This window comes from Portunus trituberculatus, chromosome 37, assembly GCF_017591435.1.
Source record: "Portunus trituberculatus isolate SZX2019 chromosome 37, ASM1759143v1, whole genome shotgun sequence".
Classification (NCBI taxonomy): Eukaryota; Metazoa; Arthropoda; class Malacostraca; order Decapoda; family Portunidae; genus Portunus; species Portunus trituberculatus.
This window is the reverse complement of record NC_059291.1, coordinates 31,554,175-31,577,727: the sequence shown is the minus strand read 5'-3', so window position 1 is coordinate 31,577,727 and position 23,553 is coordinate 31,554,175. Positions and strand designations below refer to the sequence as shown.

Here is a 23,553-nt window from a genome sequence, read left to right as displayed (position 1 = left end):
AAAGCACAACCTGGTGTATGAAGCACGCACGTGACAATTCGCATTAAATAAAACCCTCACATCCGCATAACATAATTACACATGACACATCCTCCTCCTCCTCCTCCTCCTCCTCCTCCTCCACGGCAGCAGGTAGGCAGGTGGCAACGTGCAGTGTGGGAGGTGAGGTGGTAAGGACACATCCCTTTAAGCCCCCCACACGTGACCCTGCAGAGACGGTGCATAGTTGGTGATCGGGTTGCCTTCATACCTTCCTGTTTCCCTTCCCTCTTTTCTTCCTTTTTTTTTTTTTTTTTCTTCCTTTTTTTTTTTCTTTTTTCTATTCGTATAATTTTTGTATTTCCCTTTTTTCTGTAGTTTCTTAGTAGTGTTTGCTTCATGACTTCATTTTCTTTATTTTGTCTCTTTCTTTCTTTCTTTCTTTCTTTTTCTTTCTTTCTTTCATACTGCTTCTTTTCTTTCCTTATCTCCGTGGTTGTTTTCCTTCCTTTTTCTTTTTTCCTTCCTTTCTCCCATCCTTCCTTCCTTCCTTCCTCCTCCTCCCTCCCTCCCTCCCTCCCTCCCTCCCTCCCTCCTTTCTTTCTTTCTTTCTTTCTTTCTTTCTTTCTTTCTTTCTTTCTTTCTTTCTTTCTTTCTCTTCTCTCTCTCTCTCTCTCTCTCTCTCTCTCTCTCTCTCTCTCTCTCTCTCTCTCTCTCTCTCTCTCTCTCTCTCTCTCTCTCTCTCTCTTGGTTCAGTGCTCTTTCTTTTATTTCTTCCTTAGCTCACCTGTTTTTCCTGACGGTGTGCCAAGTGTTCGTGCTTCCTTCCCTCCTTCCTTCTTCCCTCCTTCCTTCCTACCTTCCTTCCCTCCTTCCTTCCTTAATTCCTTCCTTCCTTCCTTAATTCCTTCATTCTTTTATCTTGTTTTACGTGGCTTTTTTATCGTTTTTTGTTTTATTATTCTTAGAAGTTTATAGTGTTCGTGCTTCCTTCCTCCCTCCTTCCTTCCTTCCTTCCTTCCTTTCTTTCTTTCTTTCTTTCTTTCTTTCTTTCTTTCTCCCTCCCTCCTACATGTTGTATTGAGGTTATTTTTTCTTCCGTCTCTTTTTTTTTTAGGAAATCTTTTAGAAATCTTAGAACTGCAGTGTGTTTGTGCTTCCTCCCTCCCTCCTTCCCTTTTTTTTTTTTTTTTTTTTTTTTCGTTCTTTCTTCCTCCTCCCTCCCTCCCTCCCTCCTCTCCTCTCCTCTCCTCTCTCCTCCTCCTCCCTCTCCCCTCCCTCCCTCCCTTCCCTCCCTTCCTTCCCTTCCCTTCCCTTCCTTCCCTTCCTTCCTTCCTTCCTTCCTTCCTTCCTTCCTTCACCTCATCGCCTGCCCACCTCTTCTATTGTATTCGCATTGATCTTATTCCTTTTTTTCAAGTTTTTATGTCTATGCGTGTTTCCTTTTATTATTGTTTTTTTTTTATTTATTCATGTATTCTCGTATTCATTTATTTTATTTATTTATTTATCTATTTATTTATTCGTTTATTTATTTATTTTTGTACTATATTTGATTTTTTTTATTTGAACATATCTGTTGTGTCAAAACATTCTTATCGTACATGACTAGTGCACTCTCTCTCTCTCTCTCTCTCTCTCTCTCTCTCTCTCTCATATCAGGAACTTCAAATATCGCACTGATAACCTTGTCTTTATCGTGTAATAATCTGTAAGTGTCTGAGTAATGTGTGTGTGTGTGTGTGTGTGTGTGTGTGTGTGTGTGTGTGTGTGTGTGTAAGTAACCAAGGGAAGGGTTGGTTTCACATGTACACTTTCCAGGAATTAGAGAGAGAGAGAGAGAGAGACGGGGGGGTAAAGTCACGTGCTAATAGGTTCCTGCATGTAGAGGAAATCCTTCTCACTCTCTCTCTCTCTCCCATAATTTCCCTTCACCTTCAGTACTACCTCCTCTCTCTCTCTCTCTCTCTCTCTCTCTCTCTCTCTCTCTCTCTCTCTCTCTCTCTCTCTCTCTCTCTCTCTCTCTCTCTCTCTCTCTCTCTCTCTCTCTCTCTCTCTATCTATCTATCTATCTATCTATCTTCTCCCTATTCAACCTGCTACAACTTGCTTACCTCCTCCTCCTCCTCCTCCTCCTCCTCCTCAACTCCACTCCGCTCCGCTCCGCATCCTGTATGTACATCCCTTGGTCTCTCCTCTTCTCTCTCCCTTCCCTTCCCTCCCTCCCACCCGCGGCCCGCATGTGGTAGGCTTCCCCCCACCCCACCCTCCCAGTCCCTCCCACCAACCCACAGTGGCAGCAGCAGCACCACCACAGGTTATAATGTGGGTCGCGTCACGTCATAAGTGTGTGTGTGTGTGTGTGTGTTCTGTGGATTTTATGAAAGATGTTGGATGAGAGAGAGAGAGAGAGAGAGAGAGAGAGAGAGAGAGAGAGAGAGAGAGAGAGAGAGCAGTTTCCCTCCAGTGGACAGGCGCCTCCGTACCCCGAAAGCAGGTCACGGCTGGCAGAGAGAGAGAGAGAGAGAGAGAGAGAACACTAGAATTATTGATAGATAAGATTGACACGGATATTAAGGTGAAATGATAAGAAAGGTGAAGAAGGAAAAAAGAACGCTGATCAGAGAGAGAGAGAGAGAGAGAGAGAGAGAGAGAGAGAGAGAGAGAGAGAGAGAGAGAGAGAGAGAACACAAAGTACCTCAGATGCTAATGAAGCTGGTAATTATTTCTTTCGCCCAAATACGCACCAGTTTCGAGGGTATGTGATGTGGGATGTATGTGTATTTACCTGTGATTCCCGTGCAACTGTAAAGCTATGAAGTGCTGAGGTGAATGCGCCGCTGGTAAGAAGAGAGTAAAGGTCACGAGTGTTGTCAGCCTCAGTGTATATTATGGGCTAAGACGTAGTTGTAAATATATAACCTAATACTTTAGCTGCCAATTAAAAAGGTTAGAGAGAGAGAGAGAGAGAGAGAGAGAGAGAGAGAGAGAGAGAGAGAGAGATTTAATACACACACACACACACACACGAAAGATATTAGTTAAAAACCTGATCGCTTTCATTTAAAAAAAAAATGTGATAAGGAGAAATTCGAAGGAAAGTGAATATATTGTACGTGTCTTTACAGTTGACATCATCATCATCATTAGTTGTGGTAGTAGTAACTGTAGTAGTGGTGGTTGTGTTGTGTAAGCTCTGGTTCGCCATGCTTCCCGAGGCCGCGGCGTGGTTGTCGTCTCCCCGCTCGAAATGAAGACATTAAATGATTTTCAATAAACATTCGTGTTGACCTTGACTCCGAGAGACTCGTCACCAACACCACCACCACCCCACCACTGCAGTGACGTCACACCCGCCCCTGCAGCATTCAGCTGTGACTTCACCCTTGAGATTTGTTCACACACACACACACACACACACACACACACACACACACACACACACACACACACACTTCACTCACCTAGTCCCTTCCGGCCACGATTACAGTGCAGGACTCAAGGACGCAAACACCGCCTCATGAGTGTCTTGACCCCGCGCGGCCACTGCGGAAAGGAAGTGGCGAGGTGTGGTGGGTGGGTGGGTGCTGGCTGGTGGGTGTTGGGTGGTCACTGAAGCTGAACATGCACTGCAAACACCAACAAACAAGGGTACTAGCGGCGGCATTGTATTGATGGCAGTGGAGCCGTGTTAGTGTTACATGAATGCTTTACTGAAGTCTCCATTTTAGAAACACGCACTTCACACACCTTTTGGGAAGTCTGGTTGTAATCAGGTTCTTGTTGCTTTTTTTTTTCCCAAGTTCTTGTTTGATTAGTGCCCGTGGATTAATAGCCGCGCCTTGCTGCCCACAGGTGAGCGGGGCGTGGGGGCGGGGAGGGAGGTACCAATACCAGTAGTGTGTTCCCAGCAGCGGGTGTTGCCTGGCGTGGGCGTCACCCTCAGGCCACCAGGGTGAACATTTCCAGACGCGTAAACCGGATTAATATTTTTGGTTCACTTCCCGTATGCTCTGCTGGGAATGCTTCATACCGCGGGAAAGAGAAATAAATACACGTAATTGGTTACATAACTGTTCAAGGGGGAACCAAATTTATGTTGGTGGTGAAAGCCGTTACTTCACAAACAGTGGTGATGATCAACTCCGCGGTGAGGTGAACCTGGGGCGACTTGAGGAAGGATGTGAAGGGAGAAGAGAAGGCCTTGGTTTGGAGACTATTTATGCTTTTATGGCAGCATTATATACATATCCTGTCTCTTAGCAGTGGTGTATTATGATAAAGGTTTCTCGCGACTGTGTGTGTTTGTGGCGTTTCACTGCATCAGGTGTGGAGAAAATCGTCATATCAGCTCTTACCTCTTATCTTGAAGTGATATTGTATAATAGACTACAACAGAGGCAACAAATTTTCTTTACAGGATCTTATATTGTATGGGTTGAACTGACTTTGGACATGATATGGTTACTCATCACCTGAAAGTAACAAACATTGTGCATCAAAATAATTGTTACCCTAGAAAAGGTTGGACTCAAAGATACTGTCTTATCTGTGATGCAAGTACATAACAATCCTAAGATAGCTTGAAACTCCACACTCGTTTCACACATCTCCAGTTCAGCTGTCCGTCCTGTCTACCAACACATTTCAGACCCGCTGGAGTCCACAACATTGAAAGTTGAAGTGAAAAATATTGCGGTGAAACAGTGCTTATAATTACATGTTTAGTGTTACGTATAAGACGCCTGCAACTGAAATCTTAATCAAAAGTCGTCAAAATGAGCAAGTTTCTTCCTATGTTCAAAAAGAAGGGGAAGGGGAAGGAGGAAGATGTCATTGAGGAAACAAAGAAGAAGCGAAGCAAATCACACAAGCTTACCAAAGAAATCATCTCAAGTCCGTCCCCTAGTGCTGCGTCCAAGACAGAGAAGAAAAGAAAGACCCCTAAACGCAAGGCCCCTCTTCCACAGGGGAAAGAAAACTACCCGTCAGTAGAGGAGCTGGAGAAAGAATTCTTTATAGATGACAAGGGTGTTGTGCGGGAGTGCCCTTCTGAACTGTATGTTGATGCAACTGGTGTAGTGAGAGAGGGACCCAGAGAACTGTTTATTGATAAGGCATTAACTCTAGAGGATTCCAACCCAGAGACTGTCTCTGACACGTCACATGAAGACTGTTCACTAGCTAAGGAGATGCAGGAAAATGGCTCTCCACAGAGTGATGAAAAAAATAAAGACTTAGAGGGACTTCCAACCAAAAATGACATATGTGGTTCAGATAATAGTCATGAAACCTCTTTTGAAGATCCAGAACATGAATCCTCATTAAAAAATCAAAAGAACAGTAAAGATGAAAAGAGTGATGGTGATGTTGAAGAGCAAACTATAAGTCCAGAGAAAAATGGGGATGAGTGTGCTGTTACTCTACGAAGTTTTAAAGAAACCCCAACGAATGAGTCTTCTCTTAGTGCAAAGTTGGCAAGCAGGCTCAGTATGTCAGAAGAACTACAGTATTGGCAGGAAGAAGAAGCTGTCATACTAGAATGTGAAACTGTAACAGATTCCACTGAAGATATCCAAAAAGAGCCAGAAGTAGATAACAAAGTATTAGGAAATGTTCATGAGGTTGTTGGTGTAAATGAGTCTGTAAATGCCCCCCTTGTCAGTGCACCAGACATTGCTGATGATCATGTGACAGTGAAAGCAGAGGAAAAGGCTGAGGCAGAAGCCGAGATTGTAGAGGAGAGCACACTGTCTGTAGCACATGAAGATAGTCTAGTGGAAACTTTCTATACCAACACCGCTGACAGTGATGACGACTTTGACTCAGCAAAAGAAGACTGGGATGATGAAGACAGTGATGAAAAAGAACCCAAAGAAAATCAAAGTAACTCACAACTAAAGGAGGACTTTGAACTATCAAATGGTAGTGAAGGACTCACAGAAGCTGAAAATATAGAAATGAGAGACAGATATGAAGGACAGTGCTCCAGGCATGCAAGCACCACATCTTCAATATATCAAGATGCTGCCAGTAGAGAAAGTTCATTATTTGATATAGATTCAATTATTGAAGCCACAAATGATGGTCAGGGCTCAGTAGAAGGAAATTTGACTGAATCAAGTCAACAGGAGAGACTCACACGTAAGGTGTCCAATGTATCAGCTTGTTCCAGTGATATTTTTAATGAGGAATTAGATGACTTGCTTAATGAGGAACTAGACAGATTATCAGAGGAAGAAACCAGTGCCACCAATATGCAGAGCTCTGTTGATGAAGGGGCCTCTGAAGTACCAAAGGAAGATTCTAGTCCACAGTACCAAATGATAGCACAGGAGAATTTACCTGAGGTGTCTTATTCAGAAAATAATGAAGTTGCACCAGCAGTAGAGCAAGAAAATGTTAAAGATATTATCTCAAAGAAGGGAAGTGAGAAAGCAAGTGAAAGATCAAATGAGGAATCCACGGATGATATCCTAACTAGTACACCAGGAGAGAATGAATCAGGTGGCTGTATGACGTCAACTCCCCAACAAGATAATAGTTCAAAGCATAATGTAGCAGAAGAAAGTGTCACAGGCCCAACAGCACAAGCATCAGAAGAAGGGCTGGACCAGGCCAAGGACAGTGGGTACTACAGCTTGCCTGTGTCCCCTAAACCCAACACAGTCACAGTGAGTGAGAGGGAGCAAGCAGCACCACCACAGCCCTCAGTTCCCCAGGAGCCACATAAAGATAGTGGAGAGGAGGCTCAGGCAGTCTCCACAACTGAGATGACAGTATCCACATCTGTGTTAGAGACACCACAAGTGCAAAAGTCCTTATTGGAAGACTCGGTGCCAGACCAAACAGATGCAAGTGTGCCAACTGAACTCTCCCTGTCGTGTGCTGCTCCTGTGGAAGGTGAGGAGGATCCTTCTGTTATTGAAGTTAATGAATCGACTGCATCGGTGGAGGATAAAACTGAAGAAAACTCAAAAATGTCTCAAAAGATGGATGAAATGAAAAGACCTACGCTAGAAAAATTTAAAACCCCTCCACCTGACCTAAAGGGCATGGCATCTTCACCAGGTCTTGGTGGCCCTGTTCCAGGTAGACATGCTAGGTACAAGTCACCAGGTTTTGGTTGTGAGGGTGGCAGACATGGTGATGAGAAAATATTGAGTCCTGATCCTGTGGGAGACATGTTTCTACGGCAGGCTGTGTGTATGTCCCATGAAGAAGTGAGTTGATATATTGTTTGTTAGATGAATAATTCTCTCTCTCTCTCTCTCTCTCTCTCTCTCTCTCTCTCTCTCTCTCTCTCTCTCTCTCTCTCTCTCTCTCTCTCTCTCTCTCTCTCTCTCTCTCTCTCTCTCTCTCTCTCTCTCTCTCTCTCTCTCTCAGTATTATAGTTCTTTGGTCATATAGCTTCATTATACAAGTAATTGTGTGAGAGGTAATTACAGGTTTACATCTGGAATGTGATCTCAGCACCCTGTTCCTAGAAGAATTCTTTTTACAGATCACTGTTGTTATAAGCATTATATTTGCTTGTGCTGGTGACTAAATAAGGATGTATTCATCTAAAATTCATGATTTTTTCTGGTAATAATAAAGGTATATTAATATAGTATATCAAAGTACACACCATTCCACACAGCCATGCATAGAGTTGTTGGACTCAGGACAGCTACTGGGTCCATTTGTGTGTTCTTTTTGGGTTTGTTTCAGGGAAGAAGAGATGAAATTTTATACACAAACTTAATGATTCTTAGAAACTCATGAATGAGAGAGGATGTGAAATTAAAGGTTTGAGAGTAAATTTAATGACAAGCATAAATGATGAAAAGTAGTATGAGTACAGTATTATGTTGAAGAGCAGAATTGAGCCATATACTTCATGCAGGACTGTAGACAGCAATTCCCCTTCATGTGTTGTGTGTGACAGCTGGATGTGTGTAATGTGCAGTGATGAGTTGGTGGTGTGCATAATGCTGCTGATTGGAGTACATGTGGCCAGTGGTGGGAGACTAAATTCTAACACTTGAGTCATGGACAGGATGAAGCTTTGTAATTTATCTATGAGTATTTATTCTTTTTTACAGTGTTACTGGCTTTTCCACTTACTGTTATCTTGTTAATCTTGCATCACTTTTGAATTGAAGGACTTGCATTGTGATCTAACCTAACTTTTGTTTTGACAGGCCGAGGCGCGGTTAGCCCAGCGGCGCGCAGCAAGAGCCGAGGCGAGGGAGCTGAGGTTACGGGAGCTTGAAAGGCAACAGCATGAACAAGAAAATGATGAAGAGAAGCAGTTTGCCTCTCCATCATACACAGGTTAGTAATGGGCTTTTCTCTCCTGGACTCTATGTAATGTGCTGTGAAGAGTATCTGGAGATGTCATCAGGCACTGGCACAATGTCATGTTCTGTTCTGAGATCAATTTTAAGGTAGTTTCAATCATCATAAGGGACCAGACTTTCATAATACTGCTATTTCTATAATATCTTGAGAATTGACTGTCAGTTGAATGTAATATACTGGTAGATTAGAAAGAAGGCAGATACTGCAATGACTATTTGTACTGTTATGTTAAACCATTGTGTGCCTTCAACATGAAGTAAGCAGATTCTTTGAGTCTCAAATCAGTATAATGGCAATATCTGAGATGTCAATAATACCACATCCATGGAGAAATTCAGTGGCACTATTTTTGTGCCTCATGAGTGTACATACCTAAAGGTTATGCCTTCACCACAGATGATGATGACTGCGAAGATGATGAGTGTGATGAGGAGGAAGGTATGGTGAACAGGCAATAGGGTGTTGTTTGACTAAGCTGTTTGTTTCCTAACTGCCATTCTGGTCATCACACAAACCCCTGACCTATGTTGATTTGTGCAGCCACGTTTGGACCCTCAGTTTATTCAGTTTCCATTATTACATTATTTTATTTCACACCATCTTGTTTATTTCATCTTGATTTGTTCATTTGTTACTTATAACTTCAATGCTATCATATATTTTGTTGCCAATATCAGAAGCATGAATTAGAGAAAACTTTTTTTAATGCAGTATGTATACATCTATAACTAGTACGATTATCAGCAATAATTGTAGCAAAGCCTCCATTATACAGAACATTCTAAGATTGCAAATCATCTCACGAAGAAACATCACAGAACAGTGTGCTGTCATTCTGGTTAATGTTCAAGAATATTAGAAAAAAATATATAAAGATATTTATGATTATTCAGTATGCAATAAATATTGATAAGATCAGTTTGAAAAGTCAGTGTATTATCAGTGGTTTTCCATTGATCCCTCCAAGACACACTTGTAGTCTTTCCATAACAAATACACAAGTAGGTAACTTTTCATATCCCTTCACTTGTAGTTAGATAGGTTTCGTTATAGTTCATTTATATCCAATTTCCAGGAGGTTATAATCTTGTGTGCTTTTTGTGAAAAAATATTGTGGGGAGGTTGTGCTTGAAATTTGGTCATACATAGTTATAGTATCTCAGTCTTGAGTGGAGTGGTGTGTGTGGAGACATCTGCCCCATACCCTGTTCCCTTTGCTGGTGTTTTCCCTTTGCTAATGTTATATTTGTGTTTGTTTCTGGACGTCTTGTGTTTCTTGTGAGAAATGTAATTACTGCTCATTATAACTGTGCACTGCTGGTAGATATGTTCATAGGGTTTCAAGGGGTTATTAGAGATCTCTTTATTTCACTATTTATATTTGAAATATGGCCACAATTTGAAATCTTATGATATAAAACTACATGAGAAATAGCTTCTTGCATGTCTTGAATTAGTGCAGAGCTTTGCAGTCATCTGCAGGTTGGATGATTTCATTGTATTGTCAAAGTAACACCATTTTAAGGGTAGACATTATCACAACCTAACCTAACTTAATCACAGAGATTTATATCTTGCAAATTTTTCAATTTCATTTGTTGAAAAAGATTACCATTAGGATCATGTATAAGAAGACCAAAATACATTGGAACTCTAAATGCTTATAAATGAAGGGAATACATTTGTGGATACAAATATCATTAGTTATAGAATTTTCAGTCACACACATGAAAATTGAATATTTTAATCAGAACATCCATATGTTCTAAACAAGGGAGCAAAGGATGTTTCAGATACTGGTGTGGACTTTGCATTTTGCATGCCTTTGTCTGTCTGCATCAGACTACACTGTGACAAACACTGCCAGTGAAGTATCATGTGCATTTTAAGTAATTAAAGAGGAAAGACATTGTTATTGAGTTTGAGCGATCAAGAAGAGCTACAATGAAAACAGTTTTTTGTGGTGCAGGATACTTTTCATGTATTTATTTTTCATAAGTGAAGCTGATATTGCCTGGGATTAATGTTGTGATTTTCTATAAGGAAGTTATCTTTAATTTGGACATAACTGTCACATGCATAAGATTTGTTCCTTATAATGTGTATACATTTGACCTGTCATTCAATGCCTAGTTTCTAGGATGTTTCTTATATACTATATGTGTTGCAAAAATTTCATAAGCACCATAAACTTATCTCCATAAACATTATTTTTAAGCTTTTAAGCTTACAAACTTTTATTTTTCATTTGCTACCTATTATATGGTTTACATTTAATCCATATTTAATATTTCTTTAACAGCATAAGCATAAACCATTTTATTTCCTGCAAGCATAAAGCAAGATATTTGTGTTGCTTTGCAATATGGTGTGAATAGGACATTAGGAAAGGTTGTGTGTCAAATCAGCCAGTGCTATTGTAATGATCCTCACAATTGTAATATTGTTTTGGGCATTGAATTTGATTAAAACATTTAAATGATTGGCTATAAGTGTATGATGACAATGTTATGACTTAATAGTGAGTTTTGAAATGATTCAGTTAGGCATGTGATAATTTTTTTTATCCATTGCACCATTGCAGAGCCTGTGTCACGGGCAGGGCTGGGGAGAGCTGCTGCCCGATCATCTGGCATGAACTGCACTGGCCAGTACTCCCGCAGGTCCTCTGAAGACTCCACCACCGATGAGGCAGCACTCCCGGCCAATGTTAGAGAGATGAGGGTGAGGAATATTTTCAGAAAAGACACTTGAACATTTACTCACAGTATTGGTGATGTTAGCAATGTTTTAATGTTGCATAGCACATATGGATGTTGTACTCACAATTGTCATTATATTATAGCCTTTTCATATCTTTAATGATTGTTGCAGGCGGAGTTGAAGGAGCTGGATGAGAAGTTCCGCAAGGCCATGATCACCAATGCACAACTTGATAATGAGAAGGCAACACTAACATTTGAAGTTGAATTAATGAAAGACAGGTACACAGAACTAGAAGAAGCACACACACAGCTAACGGTAAGTCTATTTTAAGTTCCTGCATCATAAATTGTCATAAAGTAACAACACCACAATACTATACATATTATGTATTACTTGAGCATACAACATTTTGTGGTATATTTGTGAAATTTGATATGTGGATATCATCATAGAATATTTATTACTTGCCAAGATTTTTTTTACACAATATGAATTGGAAGTTGCACAACAAACTGCTATGTTGCATTAGATCCACTATGACTAGACAATTTTTACTTACTTAGAGCACAAATACTTATACATTTTGTCATTTTTAGACTTTTCTTCTAATAAATTAATTTGATTTTTCTCTTTACTACAGAAAGAACACCGGAAGAAATGTACTGAATATGAACAGTTGAGAAAGGTGTCGACAAAGTTACAGGAAGAAGTCAAAATATTGCGTGGCATGTTACAAGAACGAGATCAGTTAATACAGGTTAGTGCTTGTTTGACTTTTACCAAACATTAATTTTATTAATTTGACTTCAGAAAAGGAAATCTGTTTGAAAGATAAATATGAATCATTAAAGGTGTTCATTGTAATAGTAATAGGAGAGAGTGGGATCAGAAATTGCCATTACCATCTTTATATTGATTGAGTTTGGAGTTATGGAAGGAAATATATGTAAACATTGATTTCAGGAATATGGCTTAGTTGTTATGGGTGAAGAGGAGAATGGTGATGATACAGACCACATAGAGGAAGATGATGATGTAGACGACCTATCTCCGAGGAAGCTGTCCGTGAAGAAAGTGTTGGTGTCACAGGAGGCTGCTGAGCTGCTTTCAAAGGGTGCAGCTAAAGGCTCATTAGGTAGGTGCTTTGACAATCTCTCTCTCTCTCTCTCTCTCTCTCTCTCTCTCTCTCTCTCTCTCTCTCTCTCTCTCTCTCTCTCTCTCTCTCTCTCTCTCTCTCTCTCTCTCTCTCTCTCTCTCTCTCTCTCTCTCTTCAGTATATAATCTGACTAAATATAATCATTGGGAAGATATTTATTAATATATAATGAAGTACAGCTTGTTTTGCTTCATGAGCCCAAGTAGAAGTGTACACATGTGTGCCCACATATGCACACACATGTGCTCATATTACCCACTAGTATTTGCCTACATATTTGCAATGTGCAGAGCTTGAGCTATATTCATCTGGTCTTGTCTCTATATTTCTTTTTATTTAGTTTTCTTTTTAGTTTAGGTAAACACACTACCTCTAACACTGTTTTCTAAGCTATTCTAGTACTTTTACTTCTAAGGGTGGAGCTCCATGTGTGTGTGTGTGTGTGTGTGTGTGTGTGTGTGTGTGTGTGTGTGTGTCACTCTTTCTAGCATGGATTTTTCACTAAGAATTTTTATAATATAAGTAAAAATTAAATATGTTCGATCCATTGCTTGAATATTTTTATGTAAAGATTGACTGTCTTCCATAATAATTCATAGGTAAATCTCAGATGAGTTTTTGGCATTTATAATGTAATTCTCTCTCTCTCTCTCTCTCTCTCTCTCTCTCTCTCTCTCTCTCTCTCTCTCTCTCTCTCTCTCTCTCTCTCTCTCTCTCTCTCTCTCTCTCTCTCTCTCTCTCTTGTAATGTTTAACCTGTTGTCTTCATTTCAGATGTAAGGTTAAGGAAATTTGGTGAGGAGAAAAATGATCTAGAAGACCAAGTTAGAAGACTGAAGCTTGAACTTGAAGAAGAAAGAAACAAGAACAGAAGAAGAGAGAACGGCTTAGATTATGAGAAGCAAAGTAAATATGTAGTGTTTAGTAGGTGCATGTGGGGTTGTTTATATGTGTGGTGGTGTGGCAACGTTCCATTTTCTCCTCCCTGATGATGGTATGATGAACTTATTATGATACTCTCTCAACATTTTTCAGAGGAGCAAAGCAAAACTGTAAACGAATATAAGTTTAGAGTTCAGAAGGCTGAGGCAGAGGTTTCAACGTTGCAGGCAAATGTGAGTATTTTGGTTTTATTATTTATTATTCAGTGATATTCTCTCACGAAATTACCAAGAAGCAAACATCGATGCTTTCCTTTCTTTCTCTTTGTCTTACATTGGTTTTCCACCACAGCTTTAGTATTACAGACTGGTACTCTTTATTTGCTTTTTTTTTTTATGATTAATGAAAAGACACTTCTATTATACAATTTTTACCAGTTTTCCTAAGGCTTTATGTATTGGAAGACTGACTGACCATGCAGATTCACAACATCTGAGTCTCCTGCTTTAATCATGTCTATTTTTAATCTTTCCTAGTCTCTGATATGGTGAAACAAAGCTTAGAGCCTTATGTCAACAGAGGGCTAAAGTTTTAAATGCAACAGGCAGATACTTTACATTTTTTTTATTTATTTATTTTATTTATTTATTTATTTATTCAATTTTATTTTATATATTTATTTATTTATTTTATTTTATTTTATTTATTTTTATTTTTTTTCTTTATGCATTATTTTTTCAGCATATATACTTTATTAGAGAAATCTTTCCATTATCATGATCATTATTTTGATTTTCTTGATATTAGTTGAGTATGTGATTCTGAAATCATGCTGTACATGAGCATGTACTATACAACAAGCAAGCACAGAAAAGGCAGTTTGCAATTTTTCAGTATTAGTAAATGTATGGAGAAAGAAATATTGGTTACTGACAGTATAACAAACCAACTATGTGGAGTTCTCTCCTGCTTGGATATATAGAGATGGTGAGAAATGTCAGGCAAAATTATAAATTATAGAAGAAATGTTTATAAAAAATTGTCTTCCATTTCTAACTTAGCTGTGTGATTTTGCAAGGATGTTAATTATACATTTATTAGGTGCATATACATATTTGTAACGTTCATCATCAATTTTTAGAGATCATGGACTTTTGATTAAGGTAATTAATTTGCCATTTCACCAAAAAATTCTGATTGGTGAACTAGGTTATCCTTCCATCCAAGAGGAGGATTTGGTATCTTCTTTGAAAATGGTTTTCTGATAGTACGAAAAGTGCAGAAACCAACCACACTTAAGAAATGACAAGCAATTGATTAAGTTGTGTTATGCTGTCACTTCTTGGTAAATAGTAAGATAAAGGAATATAAACAAAAGTCAGTGGTTAGTGAAACATTATAGTAGAGGCAAGTAAGGAGGTGGCTTGGGTTCAGCCAGCGTGGTGAGTAGCAAACTGTGGCACATGATGGATGGTTGTGAGGCCTTGAGTGGTAGCAGTTTGAGTCAGCCTACTAATAACACCTCCCTCTTACCTGCCACCCTTATCTCTCATGACCTTAAGACACAAAAAAGGGATTTGTGATATGTGTGTGTTCATACCATCCATATTACTTGCAACAGAAAAGTGTAGAATCTAAAGCCCTGGGGCAATCTAAATTGAAAAGTGAGTGGTTTTGTGAAAGAAATATTCTAGAATTTAAAGCTTAAGTGGGTAATGGGTATTGAAATAGAGCAATATGAGCTTAGCTCTTTTCATACATATACCAAAAAGTAGATGAATACACATACAAACACTTGAACACAAGTAAAACACACACCAATCTGTAGCTTGTTATTTTGATAAGTCTGAACCTTCCAATTGAGCTTCATTTGTTAACATAGTTGAGAACCATAACCCAACTATTCATTGATATATTGGTGTTGTTGTCACGGGCTAGAGAGACTCCCAGAACCTCTGACACCCTCATGAGAGCTTAACCAAAATATGCTATTTAGCAAGCATCTTTGTAGGATAAGTTTAAGGTTTTCTTACCCTTTTACTTTGTATATTCCTTCATGGTGCAGAAGGATTTGATGCTTTCTTTTGAGTTGATTTTGTTTTGTGTGTGAGTGTGTTTACTGTTCCTAACACTGCCACTACACTTTGAGTTCATTTGCTTGATCTCGATTTTGAGAGGAGAGTTGAAATTGGACAATTGTAGATCCTTTGAATATTTCATCTGATCTTGAAGCCAGAAATCCAATCATGAATCTTATCACTCCTGTCACTTCCCCTCAGTATTATATATATATATATATATATATATATATATATATATATATATATATATATATATATATATATATATATATATATATATATATATATATATATATATATATATATATATATATATATATATATATATATATATATATATATATATATATATATATATATATATATATATATATATATATATATATATATATATATATATATATATATATATATATATATATATATATATATATATATATATATATATATATATATATATATATATATATATATATATATATATATATATATATATATATATATATATATATATATATATATATATATATATATATATATATATATATATATATATATATATATATATATATATATATATATATATATATATATATATATATATATATATATATATATATATATATATATATATATATATATATATATATATATATATATATATATATATATATATATATATGTATATATGTATATATATATATATATATATATATATATATATATATATATATATATATATATATATATATATATATATATATATATATATATATATATATATATATATATATATATATATATATATATATATATATATATATATATATATATATATATATATATATATATATATATATATATATATATATATATATATATATATATATATATATATATATATATATATATATATATATATATATATATATATATATATATATATATATATATATATATATATATATATATATATATATATATATATATATATATATATATATATATATATATATATATATATATATATATATATATATATATATATATATATATATATATATATATATATATATATATATATATATATATATATATATATATATATATATATATATATATATATATATATATATATATATATATATATATATATATATATATATATATATATATATATATATATATATATATATATATATATATATATATATATATATATATATATATATATATATATATATATATATATATATATATATATATATATATATATATATATATATATATATATATATATATATATATATATATATATATATATATATATATATATATATATATATATATATATATATATATATATATATATATATATATATATATATATATATATATATATATATATATATATATATATATATATATATATATATATATATATATATATATATATATATATATATATATATATATATATATATATATATATATATATATATATATATATATATATATATATATATATATATATATATATATATATATATATATATATATATATATATATATATATATATATATATATATATATATATATATATATATATATATATATATATATATATATATATATATATAACTTACAAAACATTGAAGGAAGTTTAATGTATGGTTTAATTGAGGTATCATTACCAACCAACCTTTGAATGTCCCCATTTGATGAACAGGAAGCCTCTCAAGTTTTGTCCACTGCTGTAGCATAAGCAGAATAGACATCCTTGTGGCCTGGTATATCTTGCCATTGTCATCACACTTGTTGATTGACGTAACTTATCATTGTTGTTACACAAAGTGGTAAAAGTGCCACATGTAAATATTTCCTGCTTCCATTCATTGTTAATTGTTCATTACTTGATATTGTCACCAGAATTTAACTGTGCTTGATTCACTTAACTTATTGTATAAAGGTATTATATAAGGATAATGCCTAAAGAGGCTGTATTTAAAACAGTAAATGATGTATATGCTTCTATTGTTGTCATTACTTTCTCACTTCTATACCATGCTTTCTTTTATTGTGTCTTGTGAAAAATTTACTTTACGTTTGCCAATTTATTACATTTCTTTACATGCTTAGCACACTGCAAAGGGATGCGCTAATGTGGATTGTTTATATTTTATATTTTGTTAACTGTACTGTGCTGGCTACATCACCAGTAGGGGAACCTTGCTGATACATGTGTTGTTTCTGTCTCATAAAGGTGGTGAGACTGGATGCTCTCTTAACTCGATATAAAACCCAATCTGAAGAACTGGAATCAAGTGAAGAGGAACTAAAGTTAGAGAAACGGAAACTGCAGAGAGAGGTAAGATTCCCTTGAGGTGAAAGATCATTGCTCGCTTGTCCTTCCTTTCAAAGCCCACAAAACAATACCTTCCATTAATCACTGTTTCATTGATTCTGTGCCCATTGATATGAAAGCAAGAAAATAATGTACAGTGCATCATTCTCTCTCTCTCTCTCTCTCTCTCTCTCTCTCTCTCTCTCTCTCTCTCTCTCTCTCTCTCTCTCTCTCTCTCTCTCTCTCAATCCATTTTACGTTGATTCATGTGGGAAAAATAGTTTTGGTTTGGAATGTTTCAGATTTTGAATTGCATTGAGGAGGGAATTTAGTTTGAGAAGCAAGGTTCCACTATATATATTGAATTACTAGTATGACATCCTTCTAGAGAGGTTTAAGGATACATCATTATGTTGACCATTGCATTTTGACATTTGATAATTTTTTGACAGATTGCTTCAGGAAACTACTGTAATTACTTGTCAAATATATTTCATGTCTGAAGAAGTGAAATGGCATCTTCTTTATTATGTCTTTTGAGATAAAGTAAGATTTTGTCAACATTAAACTGTTATTTATTTCCTTTGCAGTTAAGGGATGCTCAGAGTAGATTAGAAGAACTGGAAACTACAAATAATCATCTTATAAAAAGGTTTGACAAACTAAAGAACGCAAGATCTAATCTCCTTAAGGATCTCTCTCAAGACCCAGCGTGAGGAGTGACATGAGCCAGGGATTTGGTTGACATGCCCCTCAGAAATATTCTCTGCTGCCAATCTTCAGCTTGTAAGTCGCAATATTTGGTCAGGGTGTGTATGCAACGGGTCCATAGCGAAGAATCCTTCCTTGGTGGTATGGAAGGAGTGGGAGTAATTTCTACCTGTTTGTAACTGTAAACATGGTGTTGATCTCTTTCTGTGTGTTTTTAAAGTGGTATAGGTTTTCTCTGCATTGGTAGAGAAAACACTGTATGCATTTTTTAAAACAAGTGGATATAGATCATGATAGCAGGCACTCATGTTTAAGCTCTAACCACTGAATGTAGCTTGTTTACAAGTTGAAGGCTTGCTGAACACCACAGTTACTACTTAACCACCTCATAGACTGTGATGTTTGTGGTATTGGATACTCGTCTCTCATAAACTATTTTGCAATGAATGCCTTGGTGCCTCTAGCCTTTTACAACTATTGCAGTTATCTTATTTGAGTAATGAGAGCTGCAAGATCATCTAGGTAGCACTGCTAATGTTAATTCACCTAAGCTAAAGCTTTTTAATAACCCAGCAAACTCGAGCTGTTGCTGCCAGTGACCAGCCTTAACCTATGAATTGCAGTGGATTTTATGATTAGGTCACTTTTTGCCATGGATTTTATTAGTTTCTACAATATGGCAATGATGAGTGTAGGAACTGCTCTTTGGAAACTATCAGAAGCTTAATGACAGTAGACACTAACAGTAAGTATATTTGATTGATTCCATACAAGGAAGGAGCAGAATTATACCATATATATATATATGTATATGTATATATATATATATATATATATATATATATATATATATATATATATATATATATATATATATATATATATATATATATCAAGAAATATTTTGTGCTTTTTTTTTTATATCTTATTTATTAGGAACATTATTTCTAAAGTAGCTTCTGGAATTTTTTATTTAGAGTTTTAGGTGTGTTAATTTATATTTCTGATGCTTTCTCATAACCAATTTCATTTTTTTTTAGAGTACTACTCAGTAACTAGCAGGAAACTGTTATTCAGTTTGAACCATGATTTTATGTTTTATTCATGCATCAATCTTAAAGGCTTATTCACTTCCTGTATGGACTGTTTTGAAACTGTTTGGAAGTGTCTTGAACAATGTGATCAACAAAGTCTAATCTCTGTCCATAATTCTCAATGCCGTGACATAGTGCACCAAACAACTATGTATTAGTTAACAAGGTTGGTTCAAAGGTTTATTTATATTGGTGTCCAAATATTCTCTTGTTACTTTGTTATTGTTGTTTTAGTGAGATGTGTATAGAGAAGTGAGACAGTTGACTGTGGCCATAGCTAGTCCTCCTCTCCCCAAGTGAGCACAAAACCTGTACCATGTGCATTATTTATTGTTATACACTTGAGCTGTTTGGGGGTTTTACATTGAATACAAATTGCTAACAGGAATTATTGTTATATATATCCATACTGTTTTGTAAATCCATGACTTGCACATTTTACATAGAAATATTTATTCTTGAAATAGGATTGCATTTTCTTTTCTTTCTTTTTTCTTTCTTGCTTTTTCCTGTATTTTCCTTATCAAAAGCAGCTTTTTTTATGTTTTGGTCTTCCCAATAGAAATAGAAAATAAAGCATGTAAAATTATGATGTTTTACATATAGCAATTTTCATATTCATTATGAATTTATATCAATACACAATCACTGTAATAGTGAACTGTTATTATCTTTCCACATCCAGTGGAATATTGCCTTCTTTTACTTCAACTTCTTACAGTGTCAAGGAAATTATTTTGCATTGATCTATAAGCTCCACTAAATATAACCTAGAGATTTCCGTTGACTTCCATAGAATGTGTATTAAAAGGTTCTGCAAAATTTTCTATAAGTGGTGCTCAAGAAGCCACTGCATCCTGTTTGTCCTATTTCCCTATGAGCTCCTTGTTATTCCTATCTCCTGTGTGTCATCATCTTGACAGTTTCACTTAAGACAACTGTTTGTACTGATTGCAATAGAAAACCATCTTTCATATCCTAATTGTGGTTGTGGGACTGAAAGCCTAGAATTCCTTAGCACTTGCTGTGTTCTGGCTTGCAATGAAATTATGAATTTCAAGTTATTAGAACTGAGCCAACTGATAATGAATACAAACAATAAATTACTTATATCTAGACATTTATAAGGATTCATGTTGTTATAACCTGTTGGTTTATGCTTGGAAACTGAAAACTATTGAAATACCAATGTGAACAGGATAGAATCAGGCACTGAAATCAATACACTGTTACATGTCAATAAACGTTTCAGGTTACTTTCAGGTAATATGAAGAGCTGGTATCAAATGTACTATGCACCAAGCATCTACTGGGTTTTAAGAACGGTGTACTGGAGTGACAATTGCGAGTGTAACTGAGGGTGATATATGTATACATACTTGTACATGATACAACACATGCACATGTGCGCACGCACACACACACACACACACACACACACACACACACACACACACACACACACACACACACACACACACACACACACACACATTCAATCGTGATTTTCTAGCTCAAAATCTTGGTGAAATCAAGAGATTGTTTTCACTCATAATTAAATGGACCAGCACTATAAGTTTCATTCCACCACACAGGATGGATGAAACTCATACCTAGAGCTTTTAGTGTAGCAGTGAATGATGTGTTTTAAGAAATTTTCCTAGAGAAGTATGAATTTATGTACAGTTTGCTGATGAAAGATTGAATTTGTACTAAGCCAAGCCATATATTACATAATCAAAATTTGTTACCTTTTTATTAGTAAAAATGAGCTTTTACACATTGAAGTAAATACCAGTTTTGTTTTCCAATGCTTTTCATATATTTTCATAAGATGGCTAATTATCACAGGTTTTGATAACCGTGTATGGCTGTTTAAATATTACATGATATAGGAACATGAACAATATTTATTGCATTAAGGAATTATTACAGGTCAGGACTGGAATGCAGTGCCAGTTGTGGCTTTCAAGTTAGGTGTGTAGGATCAGAAACACAAGTACGTACATGTGAGCTGTTCTCAATCATTGTGCACATTTATTTTCTATACTCACTTATGGAGTAACATAAACCATCCTATAAAAGTATTGGCTTTAATAAGAAGTTCAGTTTTCCATATGTGGCATCAGTGTGAACAGTCCAGTGGTACATGAAGGTTGTTGTAGCACTTAGAGAAACTCCTTGTGACAATCAAGGTTATCCTACAGTTTCTTTATGGCACTTGCTGAGCTCAATCATAGTGAAAACTGCTACTATCTCAGGAGACTGAATTCTTAGGATCTTGCATAATGTACAATGCTTTACATTTATAATAAGTAGTGCACAATTTTATTTGCCCTATAATATCTACCATGATTTTTACATTTCTACATTTTGTATTTGTAGAAATTGTATGGAGTTGATTGATTTTAAGAGACATTTAAAAGGATGCAGTGTAATGAGACATGTTTGATGTGAAGACGCCTATGACGCCTCATTGATACATGCAGCTGTTTGTAGCTGTAAGATAGGGCAATGGTAGGGAGGAGGAGATATTTATATTCCGTCACATTGTAGTACAGTTATTCTTCGTTACAGTTGAAGGATCTATTTATATATAATTTAGGGGAGGTAACATGCCTGCCAGTTTAAATTTTGTGATAGCAAGGCTCAACAAGAAGCAACTTTCGTCCACACTACCTCATCTGAGGGGGTGTAGAGTGCTTCATGAGCTGTCCACTCTATAGTAAGGTGCTTCAGATTGGTGAAAACAGCTGTTTTCAAGATTTATATAAAAGTTGATCAGCAGACCTGATTCAGTATTTGGCTTTATGTATAAATTTGTGAAATGCTTGACTTGTACAGAGTTGAAGATGTAAATAATGCTCCATATTTCATTTCGTGTAAAAATAAATTAATACTGACTGAACAACACTTTATAATCCCTTGTCATACATATAAGTTGGCTTATCCTCTCATCAGTCTATAAAAGTATTAGGTGATGAATTGCTTTATTTCTCATGCATTTTCTTGTATCTTACCCAAGGGTTGTGATGTGCTGTGACCTGCAAATCTCCAATTTTCCATTTGAGAAGAATGAATAAGACTGTTTAGGGATTCTTAGGAATGTTTGGTGTTCCTTATGCATCTCTTATGCACATTCATGATGCAGTTGGTTAGCACACTTGGCTATAAATCTGCTGGTTCAAATCTGGGATGGCCAGTACTTAGCTGTTACAGTGGTTTGAATATGTAGAATGAAAGTACGAGAAGTGTTTGAAGAAAATAGCTGGATTAGATGTTGAAGGGATTAGGCCAAAGGAGAAGACCACATTAGGTGCAGTAGAGGTGTCTGGATCAAGGTAATATGACTGCATGACCAGGCTGAATAAAGAACAGTTGTGGATAGCATTAATGTTACTTCCCTTCAAGAGCCTTTGTTAGCAGTTGGTACTGTTAAGAGATATCACCCTCTACAGAAAAGGAAATAGAGCTGTTATGATGTAGTAACCATAAAACTTTTTTGCTATGAGCTCTAGATGCACAGACTGGCATTCCTGCATACCTTAATGTCTGATGATGTTTCCTTTCTGCCAGGGTTTGAAAAGGTAGTTGTCACTTTGACTGTACAGAATGTGAGAGGGTGCTAGTGGGTTATACATACGAAGTACATATAATCATTATTTAAACCATGATGGGATTCAAGCCATTAGGTTTGAAAACAAAGTGTTTTGTTAACCAACTAAATACCAAATTAATTTTATTGATTTGGAAGAACTTTTTAGGTTTTCTAACATTGCATCCCTCTCTCTCTCTCTCTCTCTCTCTCTCTCTCTCTCTCTCAATACCAGCTAGAGGGAAGGATTATCTCATTGACATTAACTATAGAACCATGATAGGTGTGTATAGTGGAGTCCCGTGTTAATGTCTAATAATAAGCACAGTTTGCCCACGACTAGAGTAGTTCGCGAGTAAGCAGAAGATTCTGCAGACTTCAAGGTCGTTAGGGTTTTCACCTCGTAATACCTGATCACGCAAGTATCACAGTGCAAGTTTTTGATGTCATACATTGCACTATATAAGCATCATTGCTAAAATCTTTTCACGTATTTATCAATTCACATTAAAATACACTGAATCGATCGGTATCAATTCGCTGAAGCATAATTTCTGCTACGTACAATTTTTGACAACTGCAAATATAGTTATGCTGTGAAAGAGGGAAAAATTGAAAAAAAAAAAAAACGTGAAAATATAGCATCTGTGAACGCGATG

General features: G+C 35.7%; 1 protein-coding gene across 7 annotated transcripts in view; it reads left to right on the top strand.

Annotated features, from left to right (window-relative positions):
• Positions 1 to 22,210, top strand: part of LOC123513983 (serine/arginine repetitive matrix protein 1-like) — a 56,118-nt gene extending 33,908 nt beyond the window's left edge. For 4 of the 7 annotated variants that reach the window (XM_045271504.1, XM_045271503.1, XM_045271506.1 and 1 more), the window contains exons 2-12: positions 4,400 to 7,202; positions 8,166 to 8,298; positions 8,722 to 8,763; positions 10,910 to 11,049; positions 11,200 to 11,346; positions 11,672 to 11,788; positions 11,995 to 12,166; positions 12,961 to 13,092; positions 13,222 to 13,301; positions 17,414 to 17,518; positions 18,085 to 22,210. In XM_045271504.1, the coding sequence (XP_045127439.1) occupies positions 4,758 to 7,202; positions 8,166 to 8,298; positions 8,722 to 8,763; positions 10,910 to 11,049; positions 11,200 to 11,346; positions 11,672 to 11,788; positions 11,995 to 12,166; positions 12,961 to 13,092; positions 13,222 to 13,301; positions 17,414 to 17,518; positions 18,085 to 18,210 (3,639 nt within the window). In that variant the 5' untranslated portion in view covers positions 4,400 to 4,757 and the 3' untranslated portion in view covers positions 18,211 to 22,210. The remainder of the gene's footprint in view (positions 1 to 4,399; positions 7,203 to 8,165; positions 8,299 to 8,721; positions 8,764 to 10,909; positions 11,050 to 11,199; positions 11,347 to 11,671; positions 11,789 to 11,994; positions 12,167 to 12,960; positions 13,093 to 13,221; positions 13,302 to 17,413; positions 17,519 to 18,084) is intronic. The other 3 variants (XR_006677487.1, XM_045271508.1, XM_045271507.1) reach the window with 3 other exon arrangements.
• The last annotated feature ends 1,343 nt before the right edge of the window (positions 22,211 to 23,553 follow it).